The sequence below is a fragment of the Vulpes vulpes genome, chromosome 1 (genome assembly GCF_048418805.1).
Source record: "Vulpes vulpes isolate BD-2025 chromosome 1, VulVul3, whole genome shotgun sequence".
NCBI lineage: Eukaryota > Metazoa > Chordata > Mammalia > Carnivora > Canidae > Vulpes > Vulpes vulpes.
In genome coordinates this window covers 115,692,962-115,712,221 of record NC_132780.1, presented here as the reverse complement: position 1 = coordinate 115,712,221, position 19,260 = coordinate 115,692,962, and the positions used below count along the sequence as shown (strand labels likewise).

The 19,260-nt window shown below is 39.4% G+C and overlaps 1 protein-coding gene across 9 annotated transcripts in view; it reads left to right on the top strand.

Moving 5' to 3' along the window:
- Positions 1-19,260, top strand: part of CCDC191 (coiled-coil domain containing 191) — an 89,812-nt gene that overhangs the window by 45,239 nt on the left and 25,313 nt on the right. For 5 of the 9 annotated variants that reach the window (XM_025990082.2, XM_025990081.2, XM_072723582.1 and 2 more), the window contains 4 exons: positions 3,072-3,511; positions 4,304-4,416; positions 6,471-6,553; positions 7,480-7,581. In XM_025990082.2, the coding sequence (XP_025845867.1) occupies positions 3,072-3,511; positions 4,304-4,416; positions 6,471-6,553; positions 7,480-7,581 (738 nt within the window). The remainder of the gene's footprint in view (positions 1-3,071; positions 3,512-4,303; positions 4,417-6,470; positions 6,554-7,479; positions 7,582-19,260) is intronic. The other 4 variants (XM_025990083.2, XM_072723620.1, XM_072723613.1 and 1 more) reach the window with 1 other exon arrangement.

Genomic DNA, 19,260 nt, shown 5'->3' with positions numbered 1-19,260 from the left:
TCTTTTTCTTATTTATAGGAGCTCTTTATATTTTTAAGACTACTGATGCTTACATTACTATATATTTTGCAAAATTTTTTTCATTTGCCTTTTTGGATAAGTTTTGGGGTTTGATACTATACAGAGTTGTTATAAAGTGAGTCCTATCAGTTTTTTCTTTCATAATTACACTTGTCCTATTTGAAAAACCCTTTGGGGAAGATCCTCTACCCTCTCACCTTCACCCCAGACCCCACCACATAATGTTATTGAATACTTAACTTAGACATGTAAAATTAAAATGGGCACCAGAAGGACTGCAGTCTTGCTTTTTACCTTGATTACTGCCAGCAAGTATGCTGGTTTTAATTCGGGCCTAGTCTCTCTGCAGAGGGTATCATGATGTTTATTGGGACTTATGTAACATTTTAGTCCCTTCCTCTAAGCACTTTATCTACCTTTATGTCAGATAATTTTGTTTCCATTAAGACCCAAGAGCCTGGGATCCCTGGGTGGCGCAGCGGTTTGGCGCCTGCCTTTGGCCCAGGGCGCGATCCTGGAGACCCGGGATCGAATCCCACATCGGGCTCCCAGTGCATGGAGCCTGCTTCTCCCTCTGACTGTGTCTCTGCCTCTCTCTCTATCTCTCTGTGACTATCATAAATAAATAAAAATTAAAAAAAAAAAAAAAGACCCAAGAGCCTTCTATCTTAGGAAATAGCTGTCTGAACTTTTTACTTTACAAAGTTAAACTGTTGTTATCTGTAAATTTGAAAAAAAAGTCAACAAAGTATTTTTTACTTGCAGAAAACAGAAAAATTACTGTGTGTATATATAGTGTGTTTATATATAAGCATATATATATAGTGTGTGTGTATATATTTACATATATATATACATATATGACTCAAGAATTAAAAGCCTTTAAATCTCTGAAATTAAGAACTCTGAAAAGGATTTTATTAAAAAAGGATATTATAAAAAATAGAACCAGTGAAAATAAAAGGGTATATAATAGACTCTAGGTTATTAGATAAACTCTTTTTCCAGAGTATAAATATAATATGAACAAATAAAATATGGTATCTTTAGTTAGATGGCCATTAATTATACAGTTTTGGGGCTCATGTACCACCAATGCATACATTATACCTTGAAATTTTTCAAAATTATCAGTTAGCTAATAGATGACTTTCGCTAATTATGCCAAGCTGTTCCGTCCTGTTCTGCTAAGTACAATCTGTACCATTAAGCTTCCTTTCATTCTCTTATTTTCATCTTGAAAAGTTACCATGATCCAAAAGAAATCTTTTGGCTATACTCAAGGCTTTTACAGTCTTGCTGAGTTAATAACGTATCATTATCACAAAGTTTAAAAGGGCCTAAAACATAGACCCTGCTTGATGCTAAATTACTTAAGTGGGTGTTCTCATGAATAAACGTCCATTGACATTTCTGAAATAGAAGGTTATTTTTTAGTCTTTAGCACGTCAGAGTTCCCATATATCACATTTTTCACTTCAGCTGAGTCTATAGGAACTATTTCTATCACCATGAAGAATATTTTTGAGTACCTTAGTACGGTACTCTCTTAGAGCGAGAAACTTCTAAGATATATAGTTCATTGGCTTGGTCAGACCTTAGGCCATACAGTCAAACCATTCTAGGAGAGACATTTTAAGTTGCATTATTTTGGCCAGGATAAGTTTTTCCAATTAAGGATTCTGTTTCCTCCCCCTCTATATAGAACTTAAAATTGAGTCTGATACCTCAGTCTGTTAAGTGAGATCTGTTACATGATAAAGCTTTGAGGGAATCCCTTAGTGGCTCAGCATTTAGCACCTGCCTTCAGCCCAGGGCATGATCCTGGAGTCCCGGGATCGAGTCCTGCATCAGGCTCCTTGCGTGGGGCCTGCATCTCCCTCTGCCTGTGTCTCTGCCTCTCTCTCTCTCTCTCTCTCTCTCTCTCTCTCTCTCTGTGTGTGTGTGTGTGTGTGTGTGTGTCTTTCATGAATAAATGAATAAAATCTTTTTAAAAAAATAAAGCTTTGAAAACTATTAAGCCATATACTAAAATATAATATTATTGATAATATTCTTATGTAAGCAGATGTTTGCCCAGATAGTCGGGGAATAGTCTGGAGACCTGTAAGCTTTAATCCAGGCTTTGATCCTGAGAAGGAATGAATGAATGAGTCGAGTGAGTGAATAAGTTACATACACACATCCGTACATATCCTGGGATTAATTTATTAGTGGCAAGAGAGGCATGGAGAGAATAGAGCTATTACTGATTTGTAAAGGTATTTGTTAGTTTTCAAACTTTTTTTTTTTTTTTTTAAAGATTTTATTTATTCATGAGAGCGAGGGAGGCAGAGACACAGGCAGAGGCAGAGGGAGAGGGAGAGAAGCAGGCTCCATGCAGGGAGCCTGACATGGGACTCGATCCCGGACCTCCAGGATCACACCCTGGGCTGAAGGTGGCGCTAAACCGCTGGGCCACCAGGGCTGCCCAGTTCTCAAACATTCTTGAGGGAGAATATATCCTTCGCCACAAAATTCAGAGTTAATTCATGTAGATTAGAATTCCTGTAATATAAAACTGAGGTAATCCTGCCTCATTCACAAATTGAACTATCCAAATTAGAAATTTCTTTTTTTTAAGATTTTATTTATTCATGAGAGATGCAGAGAGGAAGACATAGAGGGAGAAGCAGGCTCCCCACAGGGAGCCCAATGTGGGACTCGATCCCAGGACCCTGGGATCACGATGAAGGCAGACGGTCGACCACTGAGCCAGCCACTCAGGCATCCCCAAATTAGAAATTTCTAAGAGCACAGCTTTCCTCCTGCAAAGCTCCTGGCCCATGGCAACGGCCTGCGCTGCAGCCGCTCAGCCCAGCGGTTGCCGTGGCGAACAGCAGTGCACCTTCCGAGGAGAACTCCCAGAGCTACGCTACTGGCCTCTGACCAGCCTGGCGGGGAGCCCGGGGCGGCTGTGCCACTGGGCCAGACAAGGCTGAGGAGATGAGGCGAGATGTCGCCAACACAGTCCTTTAAGTAGCTGAGCCTAACCTGCTCCTCTCTCTCAGGTGCCTGCGGGGCCTCCCTCAGGGAGCCGAGATTGCGAACCCAGCCCCCACCTGGGGACAGCAACGAAGAGCCACTTGCAGGTTCCCCTCCAGCATGTCCCTCCGAACACACGTGACGATAAGCACCCCAAGACCCCGGGGGCCGAGCCCCCCCAGCAGCCTGGCGCCTATAAGCAGCTCAGAACCATGAGCCAGAAAGCAGAATCCATCTGCAGGGGTCACTTCCACAACCGTCATGTCTTCCAGCAACAGGTGATCGAAAAGCAGAAGAAGCAGCTTCAGGAGCAGCAGAAAACCATCCTGGAGCTGAAGGAAAGCCAGCGGCTGGCAGAGGCCCGGTGGGCAGCAGAGCGGGCCGCGGCCACCGCAGAAGCGCAGAGCTGCCCGCTGACAAACCCCCGAGGGAAGGAACCCCCGAGCACCAGCCAGGTGCTTCCAGAGTATGTCCACTAATGTCAGAACATTCTTTGGACTCAGGATTTGGGGTTTTTCACGTTGTGGTCGAGAGGCCCCTGAACTGTTGCCCAGCTTCCAGGCCTCTGTGATCTCTCCCTTTCTTTTATTGTGTACTTTCCAAACAAAGAAGCCCCCCCTACGTTGTGACTGGTAGGTGACGGGCACTAATAGGTATTTGAGGCACTGGCTGCCCCTGAGTTCCACAGTTAGCACGTGCATGGTGCTCCCTTTCCGAGTAGCTCTGTTACTATACCAGTTGAAGAGAAAAATGCTTACTTGCTCTACCTCAAGGTTTCTGATTACATTTAGTTCTGAGAAGCCCGGTTGTACAGTATCAGGTGCAGATGGAGCAGCCCCTGGGCTGGCTAATTACCTAGCTTACATTTGTAGTTGTTGTGGATGAAAGTAAACATCTTTGAGGCTGGACCAAGTCCAAATTTCTCAGAAGCTGCTTACGATGGTTTCAGACGTGTTTGAGACCTACTCAGTACCTGGGATAAACGGTAGGATAAGAAGTGGGTGATAGATCCCTACTGATTTGAAGCACCGGGAAGGGAGTCACAGCCTCCAACTCACTGCAGACTCAGGCCAGTAACTCAACCTTTCCACCTCCGCATGACACCAATTTATTGAGTGGGTTTGATACATAGCTGAGAGTAAAAACTAATTAAATTTTGTGAAATGCTTTGAGTTCCTCAGGTTCGAGCACTTCAGAGAAAGCTGGTTATTTCTCTGAATTCTTTTCCTTTAAAATTCTTTTTTTCTTTTGCCCCCAGTTCACCCGTTACTTCCCCTGGGACCGACCATAGAGGAAATGACTCCCAAAATTCTCTCTCTGGACCCAGAAGGATTCCAAGGCAGCTGATGGCACCCCATCCCATACTGAAAGGCAGGGCGGACTTGGTGGTGGTCTGGTAGTGGTTATCCTCCTTCCTGAAACAGGGTGTGCTGGGACTGTATCCTGGCAACTCAGGTTTTGAGACTTGGCAGATCCTGGTCAAAGATGGCTAGACATGTGAGGAGTGCATTGCACCAGAGTTCCATGCATTTTTTTCCTGCCTCTTCTGCCAAACGTTTTGGCCTTCCCAGATAACACCATAAATAAATAAATAAATAAATAAATAAATAAATAAATAGATAGATAGATAGATAGATAGATAGATAGATAGCTGAATGATATATCATTTTCCTGTAATTTGAGGTTTAGATTATGGGGAAAAAAATGGGACAGTTACACAAATGAGAAAACTCTTGAGTAGCTGGTTAGGACAAAATTGATAATGATCTAGGATTATATTCTGATAACCTTAAAATATTGTTCCATTTATAGCAATTCACATCATTTTATGCGTTGTACCTTGATGATATGCTTTTAGTAATGAAATCTGCAAACCAGACATTTTAATCTAATAACATTCTTGATGCATGTAGAAATCATTATCTAAACCAGACAATATTATGAGAAGAAAAGCATTTGCTACCTAGTGAGTCTGCTAATTGTTTTTACTTTATATGTAGTCAGGCACTGTACATTTGTTTGTGTAGAGGTAGGCATGTTGGCAATTATATAATGGTTGTAAATCTGATTTTTCACCTTTGGCAAGAATTGCTGCCCTAACAAGAAGTGATGTCAGCCGAAGCACACTATGCCCGAAGTCCATTCCTTTTAATGAAGAAATTAGCAGTCTCTGTGTTGACTCTCTGCCAGGACAGCAGTTTATGCCATCTTTGTCTACCACTGAGAATGATCAGGAAATGCCCAGTTCCAGTGGGATTATTTTTAAAAAATTGTTTGCTCAACGAGTTAATCATATTTTAGAACTCCAGGCTACTTTTCAAGTGGTCTTTAATGATTAGCTCTAGAAAAGATGGGGAATGCACTTATTACCAGAGACTCTGTTTCTCAGGGTTCTCACTTTAATCCTCTAGTTTATTTCTGCCTCTTTAAAGACAGCCTCACTGCCTCCATCTCTGGCACCCCCACACTTCTTTTTCTAGCGATGCAGCACTTAATATCTGTAAGAAATAGCCTTGTGAGTTTTTTGTTTATTAATTCTTGAAACTTGGACTTAAATTTTCTTCTTATGGCACAAAGAAGCAAAAGCAATAACTGTTGGCTGACTTAGGTGAGCAGAACTTGATACTCCTCCTACCCGTGTCGCTCTTCCTGTAAAAGCCCCGACTGATGACAGAGTCATATTATCAGACCATCTTGCACATTTGCTGCTTTTGGATCGATATTTAATAGACTGTCAAGAACAGGAGTCTGACACTTGAATTCGTTCAGATGCCAGTTCTCCAAATGCCTAGTACAATTCCATTTCCTGCCCATCTGGATATCTATCCAGGCCTTAAAACTAGATTTTAATGTATTCATCGTGACCCTAAACTTTAGTTTGTTGTTGTTGTTGTTACACATACAGACATAAGTATAATGACTCAGGGAAAAATAGCAGACTCAGTGGGATTTGAGGATTGATTGTATTGTCAAAGTATTTGTTAGCTGTAATAAAGTTTTCTCCGTTCATTAAAGAAATTATCAAATTAAAATTCTGGTTTCTGGGTTTCAGTAATAAAAGTATCATCAAGGCACATTGTCTTATTTAAACCAGTAAATTATTCTAATAGAAAAGTAAAAAACATAATTTTCAAATTATTCATCATTACTGAGGATAGGATCGTAGGTCTTTAACCTGTAGAGGGTATATAAATAACATATATATACTTATATATTTACAAATACAACTACAACTAATATTTTTAAAATAGACATTTTTTATTTATATATTTATAAACAAGTAAAAAAATGTTTTTGAAATTGTGAACCCTCAATTTGCAAGAAAACCCTAGCAATAACACTAAACTCTGCTATAAAATCTGGAGACATTTCTCTTGCAGTGTTCCTTATATTTTTGATATTGGAACTCTGTTACTATTTTCTAGCCATGGAAGAGAGAGCAGTTCAGCGAGCTGAACGTAGGCGGATCTTGGCAGAGAAGAAGAAAAAACAAGAAGAGGAGAAATTGGTAAATCAAGAATGAAACCTGAGGCAAGAAAAAGGATTTGTATAGGTCTTTATTTTAAAAAGAAATGAAGCATAGAAGTACCTGGGTGGCTCAGTTGGTTAAGTGCCCAATTCTTGATTTTGGCTCAAGGCATGATCTCAGGATGGTGAGATCAAGAGCCCTGCATTAGGCTCCGTGCTGGGCATGGAGCCTGCTTAAGATTCTCTCTCTTTTCCTCCTTCTGCATCCCCACCTCCCTCTTAAAAAAAAAAGAAAAGAAAAAGAAAAAAAAAATGAAGCCTAGCTTGTTTAAGTGTCTTGAGACAATGGAGGTAGATCAACGTTGGTAATAGCTTTTTATCCATTGGCCTGTACTCCAAAGATTTTAGGAAAAGAAAGGGAGGAAACAATGACTCCATTAGTTTAGCAGGAAGGATGTGTTATAAAACTTGATGGGAGCCAACAGTTGGGGAGATTTACTCATTTAGGTTTAGATCTCCAACGTGGTAAGTTGCAAAGGTGAATAGTTCTTAGACAGTTTTGACCTAGACTATCAAAAATAAATTTTGTATCTATTAAGAAAAAAATAAATAGTTCCCATAGTTTGGGGGGTTTTTTGTGTGTGAAATGAAAGAAAAAAATTTTCCTATGCTGTTTGGAGTTTGGACTTAGTATTTCACAGGTGAAAAGAACTAAAAAAGTATTTTTTGATGAGAAATTAATGTTCTTAATATCACCTTCACAAGTAGAAGAGGATTCTTTTGGAGAAACTTTTAAGTTACACAACTGACCACCTGTTGGAGTTTCTACTTTTATCACGAAGTATAGGCTTCTTTCAGAGACAGGGTGGGCACTCTTGGTAGATACTTGACTTTCCTCAATATAAAAAATCTTATTTCCATACAAACATAGTGTTCTTGTTTTTTACTGACCCTAATCTTGACCAGGCCCAGTTAAAGGCCGAAGAAGAGGAGCGTCAGAAGAGGGAAGCAGAAGAAAAGGAGGCTCAGCTTAAGAAAAAACGAGAAGAGAAGAGACTACAGAAAATGGTTGGTAGAGTCTGGCCAATCACCTGTCTCTTAAAGCCTTCTGTGTGCAATACCGTGGCCCTGTGCACCTTCTCCATCCCCCAACTTCCCTCTAGAACATATTTCTCGCACCTCCACCCTTTTTCCCCACCTTAGTGAAAAACATGCTCATTCTTCAGATCGAAGCTTTTTGAAGATTTGAAATCTTCTCTCAGATTAGCTTTTCTTGCCTTTTACACTCTTCTCCAACCAAGGTTAGGTTAAGTTCCCCATATGGACTCTGAAATAGATTTCCTCACAGCATTACCAGGGCTTATAATTCTGCATATGTTTTGTGATTGTCCTAATGATTTCAGCATCCCCAACTAAACTAGAATCTCCTGGAAGATAAAGGGAGCAGTCTGGTGTTGCTCACTATTGTATTGATTAGCAGTGTCCCTGGCATATAGTAGGAACTCAGCACACTTGCAGAATAAGCAAGTAAATGAATGAACAAATGGAAGAAAATACACCCAGAAGAAATAAGAGATAAAACCCTTACTTTCAAGATTATTAAGTTCTAGTTGGAAAGATAAGGCCTAAAAATGCACAGTGTCAGACAATATATAGTACAGCATATCTTGTCTTGTGCCTCAAAGACCAAAGAAGAGGCACCTTGGTGGTTCAGTCGGTTATGGGTTCAACTCTTGATCTCAGTTCACGTCTTGATCTCAGGGTCATGAGTTCAAGGCTTGTGTTGGGCTCCATCCTGGGCATGAAGCCTACTTAAAAAACACCAAAGGGGAGCCCCGGTGGCCCAGCAGTTTAGTGCCAACTTCAACCCGAGGTGTGATTCTGGAGACCTGGGATCAAGTCCCATGTCAGGCTCCCTGCATGGAGCCTGCTTCTCCCTCTGCCTGTGTCTCTGCCTTTCTCTCTCTTTATCATAAGTAAATAAATAAATCTTAAAAAAAAACAAAAAAACTTTAAAAACACCAAAGGAGATCAAGAGAGCCATGTAAGGCAAGACCTATAAAGATTGGGGGAATATTAGAGACATTTTCATAGAAAAGAGCTTCAAATTGGGAATTGTATTAGGATTCTACAGAGAAATAGAAGCAATAAGATGTATGTATAAGAAGGGATTTGTTATGAAGAATTGGCTCAAATGATTATAGAGGCTGAGAAGTCCCACTGTCTGCCTCTGCATACAGGAGAACCAGGAAAGCCAGCAATGTAATTCCAGTCCTAGTCTGAATTGATAGTATAAACTCTGGTTTAAGGTCAGGAGACCAATGGCCCAGCTCAAGCAGGCAGTCAGGAATTTAAAAAGGAGTACATTTCTCCTTTTGTCTTTTGGGTCCTCTTTAGCCCTCAAGGGATTGGATGATGCCCACCCACATTTGGGAAGGCAGTCTAACAGAGTCTGTGGATTCAAATGCTAATCTCATCCCAAAACACATTCACCAACACACCCCTACATGTTTAATCTAGGCACCCTGTCGCACGTTCTAGTTGGCACTTAAAATTAACCATCACGAGTCTACCCTTTATCAATTTGGCACCCATACACATCTCCTTAAACCATACTTGATCTCCAAATAAAGACAAGAAGATCATAATACATGATGCAACTATCCTGCATACAACCAAAAACGTGCTAACTCCCCTTCCCCAGAAGAGGAGATAAAGTCCTTGAGTGATGTTTATCCTTCTCATTGATATCCCATAACTTAAATATTATGATGTAAAATTAAAACTATTTAAACACAATGATACAAAGTCAATATATCTTATTATTCATTGTGGAACATTTGAGAACTAGAAAAAAATGGAAAAAAATCTGAGCTCAGCACTAAGAGGTAACTAAATATCTAAGTATATTTATTTATTTTTCTCTAAGTAGCTCTCTCTTAATAGATTGATAATTGGCATGGAAGTGTTATAGTTTTTAGTCTGCTTTTTTCATTTAAGAGTCTGTCATGAGTGTTTTCACTTGTCATCCAGAATTCTTCAAAACCTTTATATGTTGAAGGTCATTTTTTTTCCAAGTTTTTCTGTAAATTCCAGTTAGTTAACATACAGTGTAATATTAGTTTCAAGTGTAGAATTTAGCGATTCATCACTTTCATACAACATGCAAAACTCATCTCAACAAGTGCCCTCCTTAATATTCATTATTTTAAAAATAAACTTTTTATTTTGGTTTACTTAGGTTTACAAAAAAGTTGCAAATGTAGTACTAAGAGTTTTCCTAAACCCCTCACACAGTTTCAGTTTCTCCTTAATATTATATTACTATGGTATATCCGTCAAAACTAAGAAACCAACGTTAGTACATTACTGTGAAAACCAGGCTTTATTTAGATTTCACCAGTTTTTCCAGTTTTTCTGACTTCTCTTTGTATTCACATGGTAGGAGGAGCTAAGGAGCTTCACAGGGTCTGGTTGTTTTTTGTTTTTTTTTTTAATTTATTTATTTATGATAGTCACAGAGAGAGGGGTGGGGGCAGAGACACAGGCAGAGGGAGAAGCTGGCTCCATGCACCAGGAGCCCGATGTGGGATTCGATCCCAGGTCTCCAGGATCGTCCCCTAGGCCAAAGGCAGGCGCCAAACCGCTGCGCCACCCAGGGATCCCCACAGAGTCTGTTTTATGACAGCAAATCCCATTCGTGAGGGCTCCACTCTCAGACCTAAGCACTTTCCAAAGGCCTCACTTCCTAACACCACCACACTGGGCATTAGGATTTAAACATACAAATTTGGGAGGGAACACATTCAAACCATAGCACTTAGTCTTTCTCTTGTTTTGTTTTGTTTTGTTTTTTTAATGGCCTTGGCAATTTAGAGGAATACTGATAAGGTATTTTGTAGAATGTTCCTTAATTTGTGTTGGTTTGAATTTTTTTTTTTTTTTTTTTTTTTTTGGTTTGATGTTTTTCTTATAATTCTTCTGGGGTTATGTTTTTTGTTTTAAGAATGCTACCTAGATGAGGGGCCCTTCTAATCTCATCACAGCAAGGGATATATGAAATTAAGATGACATCTCTGGTGATGCTGTGATTACTTGTATAAGGCAGTGTTTGACAAGTTTCTTCACTGTGAAGTTACTGTTTTTCCCTTTTCATACTCTAATCTTTGGAAGCATTTCATTAAGTCTGGTCTACTCCCAAGGTAGGGAGGAGTGGAAATTAAGTTCTGTCTCCTTGAGGGGTCGAGTATCCACACATACTATTAGGGATTCTTCTGTGAGGAATTTTTTTTCCTTCTCCATTTGTTTATCTATTCAATCATTTATATCAGTGTGGACTCATGTATATTTATTTCATACTTTGAGTTATAAAAAAGTATTATTATGTGGCTGAAATTATTCCCACTTTTGCTATGGGGAGCTCTTTAATGTTGGCTCCTGTGTCCCTCTGCCATGCCTTCATCCTTTTGGTGGGTATTTTACTTTCCAACACTATTCATCTTGTATTTTCACTGCTGTGTGTTGGAATCAGCCATTTCTCCAAGGTGCCCTGGTTCTAAATGGTATTTGGAAAGCAAGATCTGGGCAGTGAGGGTACTCCTTGCTTCTGGGATGTCATTAATTCTAGCACCTCAGCAGAGAGAGCCAAGTAATCTATGTACGTATACTAAACCATGTACACACCTATCCATAATTATTTCTGTATCTGTCCATCTGAATAAACATTAAGCTAAACCCAAGATCATACTAAATCTCTGGCTCTAATCCTGCATCAGAGCCCTTCCCTTCTTGCTTATCTGTAAATCCCCTATTTGACAGTGTAAGATCTGGTTCCCACAATTTACCATCCATTTACCTAACTTGTTCAATTCCAGTATACATGTAAAGCAATTTCAGAACTGTACCCACCATGAGAAAATTTGCCAACTGGAGTACAGTATTTATATAGTTTCTTTTGCTTTAATACAGTTTCCAATGTGGTTTTCTAATCACTTAGGTCAGCTTCTATTTTTCCCCACCTCCTTCCGTTGTTTGTAAGAAGTTTATTTCTTTTGCATATAGACATTCAGATGATTCAGTATCATTTGTTGAAAGAGCAATATTTTCTCTACTGAAATGCCTTTATACCTTTGTTGAAAATCAGTTGAATATATTTGTGCGGGTCTGTTTCTGGATCTTTGTTCTGTTGCTCATTACATATACTTCTTTGCCAATACCACTTGCCTTTGACTGTTGTACCTTTATAGTAAATCTTGAAATTGGGCAGTGTGAATTCTTCCACTTTATTTTTCCTTTTCTGAGTGATTTGGCTCTTCAGGTTTCTTTGCCTTTTTATGTAAGATTTAGGCTAATCTTGTCAACATGTACAAAAAAAACCTTTAGATTTTGATTGGGATCATATTGAATCTATAGATCAAATTGGGAGAATTGACAATAACATTGAGTCTAATCTATGAGCATGGTAATATCTCTCCATTGATTTAGACCTTTGTTTCGTGAATGTTTTATAGTTTTTCATGACTATGTTTTGTTAGATTTATACCTAAGTACTTCTTTTTTGGTGCTATTATCAATGGTGGGGTTTTCTTTATTTCAAATTCAATTTATTCATTGCTAATATATAGAAACAATTCATTTTTGTATGTCGACCTTGTATTCTGCAACCTTGCTAAACTCACTTACTAGTTCTAAGAAGTTATTTTTGTGGATTCTTTGGAATTTTCTATAAGTTGTCTGCCAATAAAGGCAGTTTTATTTCTTCCTTTCCATTCTGTTGCCTTTTATTTTTCTTGCCTTATTGAACTAGCTAGGAATTCCAGTGCAAAGTTGAATAGAAGTAGTGAAAGAAGACATCTGTGCCTTCTTCCAGATCTCAGGGAGAAGATTCAGTCTCTCATCTTTACCATCACATATGTCATATATTTTAGTTTTATATATACTATAAATACCCAACACCTTCTTACCTGTATTGCTTTAAACAATTTTATTTTAGTGTGATGAAAAATAAGCTAGGGGCACCTGGGTGGCTCAGTCAGTTAAGCACCCAACTCTTGATGAGCTCAGTCAGTTAAGCACGTAACTCTTAGATTCTCTCTCTCCTTCTCCCTTTCTGCCCCTTCTCCCCCTAACCTCCCCTCCCTCTCACACTCAGTCTCTCTCAAATAAATAAATCTTAAAAATAAGCTGAAGATTATAGTTTTTCATTTCTGATGCTCCTTATTTCTTTGTACAGATTTAAGATTTTAACCTATGTCATATTCCCTTTGCCTGAAAAACCTTCTTTAACATTTCTTATAGGATAGGTCTACTGGTAGTGAATTCCCTAGTTTTCATTTGTCTGAGAAGGTTTTTATTTCTCTTTCACTTTTTTTTTTTTTTTTTTTTAAGAGAGAGAGAGCACAGGGCAGCCCTGGTGGCCCAGCGGTTTAGCGCCGCCTTCAGCCTAGAGTGTGATTCTGGAGACTTAGGATGGAGTCCCATGTCGGGCTCCCTGCATGGAGCCTGCTTCTCCCTTTGCCTGTGTCTCTGCCTCTCTCTGTGTGTCTGTCATGAATAAATAAATAAAATCTTTAAAAAAAAAAAAAAAAAAAAGAGCGAGAGAGCACATGAGCAGGGGAGGGGTGGAGAGAAAGAGAATATGAATGAGAATCTTAAGCAGGCTTCATGCTCTGTGTGGAGCTGACATGGGGCTCAATCTCGCGACCCTGAGATCATGACCTGAGCCAAAATCAAGAGTAAGATGCTTAACTGACTAAGCCACCCCGGTGTCCCTCTCCTACACTTTTGAAGGTATTTTCACTGGATATAGAATTCTGGGTTGATAGTTTTTCTTTCAACACTTTACTTATGTCATTCTTTTGTCTTTTTGCTTGACTGGTTTGCTGTAAGTCTTATCTTTGTTCCTTTATCATAGGTGTCTTAATCTACTTACTTAGGTTGCCAGTTCTGTAGACTGAACATCTGAGATCGGGGTACCAGCATGTTTGGTTTCTGGTGAAGGTTCTCTTCTGGTCTTGTAGATGGCCACCTTCTCACTGTATCCTCCCGTGAACTTTCCTAGTGAGAAAGGGAGTACATGAGCTCTTTTAGTGAGTTATAAGGATACTAATCTCACCTTTAGGACCTCATTTTACCTTAATTACTTTCTGACAGACCCCATGTCCAGATACATCCATGCTGGTTGTTAGGACTTCAACATGAATTTAGAGGGGGGTATAAACATTTAGTCTATAAAGTAGGTAAAGTGGGTTCTTTTCCACCAACTGCCTTCAAGATTTTTTTTCTGTTTTTGGTTTTCAGCAGTTTGAATATGATATGCCCAAATGTGATTTCTTTGTTTTTTTTCCCCTGCTTGGTGGTCTCTAAGTGTCTTAGATACTTGGCTTTGTGACTGTTACTAATTTTGGAATATGTTTACCCCTTATTTCTTTAAATATTTCACCTGTTCCATTCTTCTCCTTCTGGGATTCCAGTCGCAATGCTTGCATTGCAGGTTGTAATGCTTGCATTACATGGTTTGATACTATCCCACAGCTCTTGGATGCTCTGTTGTGGTTTTCATTCTTTTTTCTCTTTGCCTTTCAGTTTGTGTAATTTCTACTAACTTAACTTCAAGTTACCTGATTCTTTCCTTGGCTATACCAAGTCTAGTGATGAGCCCTTTGAACTCTCTTCATTTCTTTTCTTTTCTTTTTTTTTTTTTTTTTAAGATTTTATGTATTTATTCATGAGAGAGGCAGAGACATAGGCAGAGGGAGAAGCAGGCTCCCTGCAAGGAGCCAGATGTGGAACTCGATCCCGGACTCCAGGATCACTCCCTAAGCCAAAGGCAGATGCTCAACCGCTGAGCCAGCCAGGTGTCCCTGAACTCTGGACATTTCTGTTACCATGTTTTTGATTTTGTAGCATTTTCATTTGACTGTTTATTATAGTTTCCATATCTCTGTTAAAATTATCTGATCTTGAATAATAACTACTTTACCTATTAGAGCCTTGAATATTATTATAAGTTATTTAAAAATTAAAATTCCCTCTCTAGTAGTCCCAACATCTCTGTCATATCTGAGTCTGGTTCTAAAGATTTATTTTTTTAAACTGTGTTTATTGCTTGTCTTTGGTATGCCTTTGTTGTTGCAATTTGTTGAAAGCCAGGTTTATTTTGCAGGGCAATAGAAACTGAGATAAATAGGCCTTTGGTGTGGAGATTTGTGTTAATGTAGCCAGGAGTTCGGGTACATTTGAAGTTTGTGGTTGCCATGGTTCCCATTGTTGAGGTTTGCTGTTGCTGTGAGCACCATAGACTTCAATTTACACTAGCAACTTTGTTTTGTCTCCTTTTTTTTTTTTTTATTGGCTTCAGATCTTCCCTTTGTGCTGTTCCCCAGAGATTATCCAACTCTTGCAGGTCCCTCAGGTGTACCCCACTGTTATTACTGGAGGTTTGTTAGCATGCTGGTGGGGTATAGATGAGGGAAAGCATTCTATAACATTCTGATTAAGTCTGAGTCTTTGGAGTACAGTATTGGGCAGTCAGAAGAATTTCTCCTTCTACTCTTCTGTCTTCTTTTAGTATCTACTGGCTCAGTCTGTAACCTTAAAGCCCCTCCCTCTGTGAGGTTCCCTCTCCACTTAGATGAGATGGGGGGCTAGTCTGGGTAACCCTTCCCCCTAGCAGCAGTAGGATTCCACTAGTGCCCTCAGGTGGGGCCACTTGCAGATGAAGGCTTTTGTTTCTCAGGGAGAATGGTCTAGGCAGATTTTACAGTGGTTGTTCCTTTCCACCAGCCAGAACCATGGTAGGAACTTTATCTGGATTCTCTCTGATAGTCTCTGTGAGAGCCTAGTTGAGTTCCTAGAGCAAAAGCCTGCAAAAAAGGTGGCAACATCCCTATGACTATGACCCCCCATTTGTCCCTCTCCCTCTGACCCCTCCCCCTGCTTCTGCTCTCTCTCTCTCAAATAAAATTTTAAAATGTCAGTGTTATCAATGCTCTGAAAGTGAATGAAATCAACTTGGGAGGTTGGGTAGAAAATATGAGGGTTTAAAACCAGTCCTCAAGTATATGAATAATTACTCAGGATGGGAGCTAATGAGGTAGAAAGAGAACCAGAAGACACTTTTGTTGAAAATCTGAGGAAAAAAGTATTTCTGGAAGGGGCTGCTGATGGTTAACTAGACTAAATGCTGCTGAGTTCAGTTAAAAGGAGGACAGACATGAGTCTCTGATTTGGCAAGTTGGAGATCATTCATGACTTGTACAAGAATGTTTTCAGTGGAGTGCTGGTAAGGAGGTTCTATTCCAGTGAGTTGAGAAAATAGAAAAGGAAATAGATTCTGTGAGTATAATAGGGATCACATGGATCAAAAAAGATTCTTTTATAGTTAGTGATTGTTTTTTCTGGCTTATTTTGTTTTTTAAAGATGGAAGATACCAGCACATATTTGCATATTGATGGGAATGATCCAGTAGTGAGGGAGGAATTCATGATATCTGGAGCAAAGGGTATAAATTACAGGAGTATATAAATAGGAATATGTTCCAGAGCACAATGAAAGGGTGGACAGAAGGCAGAAAGTTTCTTAATTCTTGCTATAATACTTGGTCTTTCAAAGTTGAAGTGGTGGAGATCTATATATGTGCACCTATACACATTCAGATTAGTCTTATTTCTTGCATATCATTTGTTGAATAATTTAAATCTGAAAGATAGCCCGCTTTTTTATCCCTTTTTAGCCTGAGTGAACTATACTCTAGGAAACCCTAGCAACATAGAGCCCCCAGTATAAGGGCCATCTCAAAGCAGACACCATCATTTCACGTAATCCTCTATTTTATGCACAAGGAAATGAAAATGTAATACTAATGAAATAAAGTGAACTCTTGAGGAATCCTTATCAAGAGATAGAATATATACTTAAAATGCTGTATAATATAAAATTTTGGCTCAAGCAGATCTCTATTAAATGTTTTTCTATTTTTTCCATGGAAAAGTAGACTTAAATAGGCTGTTTTTCCCCACTGCATCGGAAAATAGATTTCCTTTGGAGCCTACAGCCATTGAGGTGTAATTCTAGGAAAATAATTACACTGTAATTTAGATGTACATGCGAACAGGGTTGGAGAGCCTGAGGGTTTCTCCAAAGGCTTACTGTCTGTGTTAGATTCCTGTCTATAAGTCACAACTGCTACAGGGACATTTTCAATGGACGTGAAAATGACTACTTTCTGTACCCCCCCTGCCCTGCCTCCCAGAATCCTGAGTTAGTCCTTGTTACTCATAAGAAAATCTTGTACATTTTTATTTCTGGCCATCCAGTTCAACATCTCCGGTGTCTGGATAAGGATTATAAAGATTAATTTTCGGTTAGTGTGGACATTTCATCTTGAGGAATTTGTACTGAAACAGGTTGTTTGGATTGTCAGATTAGGGCAAATCTCCCTTCCGTATTAGAAATATCCCAGTGTGCTCTCATTTTTTTTTTCTTGCAGAAGACTTAGCAATTAATAGCTTGTCAGAATCAGCCAATTCACCACACTTTTCCTGAAGTGAAATTGTGTGTATGTGTGTTTGGTGGGGGGGGGGGGGGTGGGGGGGGGAGATGTTAAGTTATATGTGTTTTGTATTTATACGACATAGATGACTTCTATTGTGAAAACAGTCTAAAGTCTTTGCTTTTGCTCTTGTGACTTTCCTAAGGGGTATCACTTGCTACCACTCACCATTTTTTAGTTTTTCTCTACTTGTATTATGGCCTATTTTTATTTAAAAGAAATTATGATAGCTTTACAGTAAACTATTAAGCTTCTGTCATCTTTCTCAGTCAGCCCCTCAAGGGGTGCAGCTCTTCTTTGAGGAGCTGGGGAGTGTCTTTTCTCAGGGTATTACCAGGAATGGTTAATCTTTCTCCTCCTCAGAGGAGGGAGGGCTGCCTAATGATCATCAAATACTTTTAGCTTTTTTTCTGGACTTATTTGTTCATCACTTTAAAAAAGCCCAGGGTAACAATATTCTAGGCTTTTATTTTTTTATTTTTTTAAAGATTTTATTTATTCATTCATTCATGAGACACAGAGAGAGGCAGAGACAGGCAGAGGGAGAAGCAGGCTCCATGCAGGGAGCCCGATGTGGAACTCCATCCCTGGTCTCCAGTGTCACGCCGGGAGCTGAAAGCAGACGCTCAGCCACTGAGCCACCCCAGCATCCCTTATTTCTAGGCTTTTAATGAAGTATGGAGAAACTTTAAATTTAAATAGGGTTCTTTACATAAAATTCTCTACCCTATAATCTAAATGAAGGGACTGTCTTGCTAGGTTTCCCATAATAATGAGGTGAGAAATACTGATTACTCTCCTAACTAGATACTTTATAGTAACTTAGGTATAAATCATGTGTGAACAACACTGAATCTGAGAATATGTACAGCGCTCACCCTTGTACCCATGACCCCCTTTGCCTCACTGGCTTGGCTGAATTGTTTCTTTAATGCTCCAGAGTAGTGTTCCAGTGATTAGCCTACTGTTTAGTGGTTATATGTTCAAATTGAGTTAATTAGCTATTTGTTGAAATGAAATTCATTAGCGTTTTGGTCATGGCATTTATACTTATTTTTTCAGTTTTGCTGAGGTATAATTTGCAAAATTGTAAGGTACTGAAAATATACACCAGGATGATTTGATATCCTTATGCATTATAAAAGGATTCCCACCATTGAATTAACACATCTGTTACCTCACATATTTACCTTTTGTGTGTACACTTAGGTTCTCTCTTAGTGGGGCACTTGGGTGGTTCAGTCAGTTAAGGGTCTGCCTTTGGCTTAAGTCCTGATCCCAGAGTCCTAGGGCTCAGTCGGGACACTGCTTCTCCCTCTCCCTCTGCTCCTCTCCCCTTTCTCTTGCTCACTCTCCATCTTTTTAAAAAAATCTGAAGAAAGAAAAACGTTCTCTCGGTGAATTTTTTTAAAGATTTTTTATTTATATAAGAGAGAGCACAGTCAGAGGGCAGGGAGAAGCAGGCTCCCCACTGAGCAAGGAGCCCGATGCAGGGCTCAATCCCAGGCTCATGACCTCAGCTGACAATAGCTACTTAACTGACTGAGCAACCCAGGCACTCCAGTAAATTTCAGTTATACAGTATAGTATTAACAATTACAGTCCCCGTATTATGCATTAGGTCCTCAGGCTACCTTTATCTTACAACTAAAAGTTTGTACCCTTTCTCTGGGATCTCCCTTTCTCCCATTTACCCCTCAAGTATTTGCAACCACATCTACTCGCTGTTTCTAAGAGTTCACCTTTTTTTTTTTTTTTTTTAAATAAAGATTACACAGATAAGTGACACCACCTAGTATTTGTTTTTCTCTGTCTAGCTTATTTTACTTGGCCTATAAATGGGCATAATGTCCTCAGGGTTCATCTGTGTTGTCAAAAATGGCCTGGTTTCCTTCTTTTTTTAAGGCTGAATAATCTTCCACTATATGTATATATGATATTTTAAAAATTCATTTATCCATTGATGAAACTAAAGTTGTTTCCATATCTTGGCTACCGTGAATAATGTTGCAATAAACATGGGGGTACAGATATCTCTTTCAGATGGTGATTTTGTTTTCTATGCATATATACTTAGAACTGGTATTTTTGGGAATGCCTCTGTGGCTCAGTGGTTAAGGGTCTGCCTTCAGCTCAGGGTATGGTCCTGGGGTCCGGGGACCGAGTCCCACATCAGGCCCCCTGTGAGGAGCCT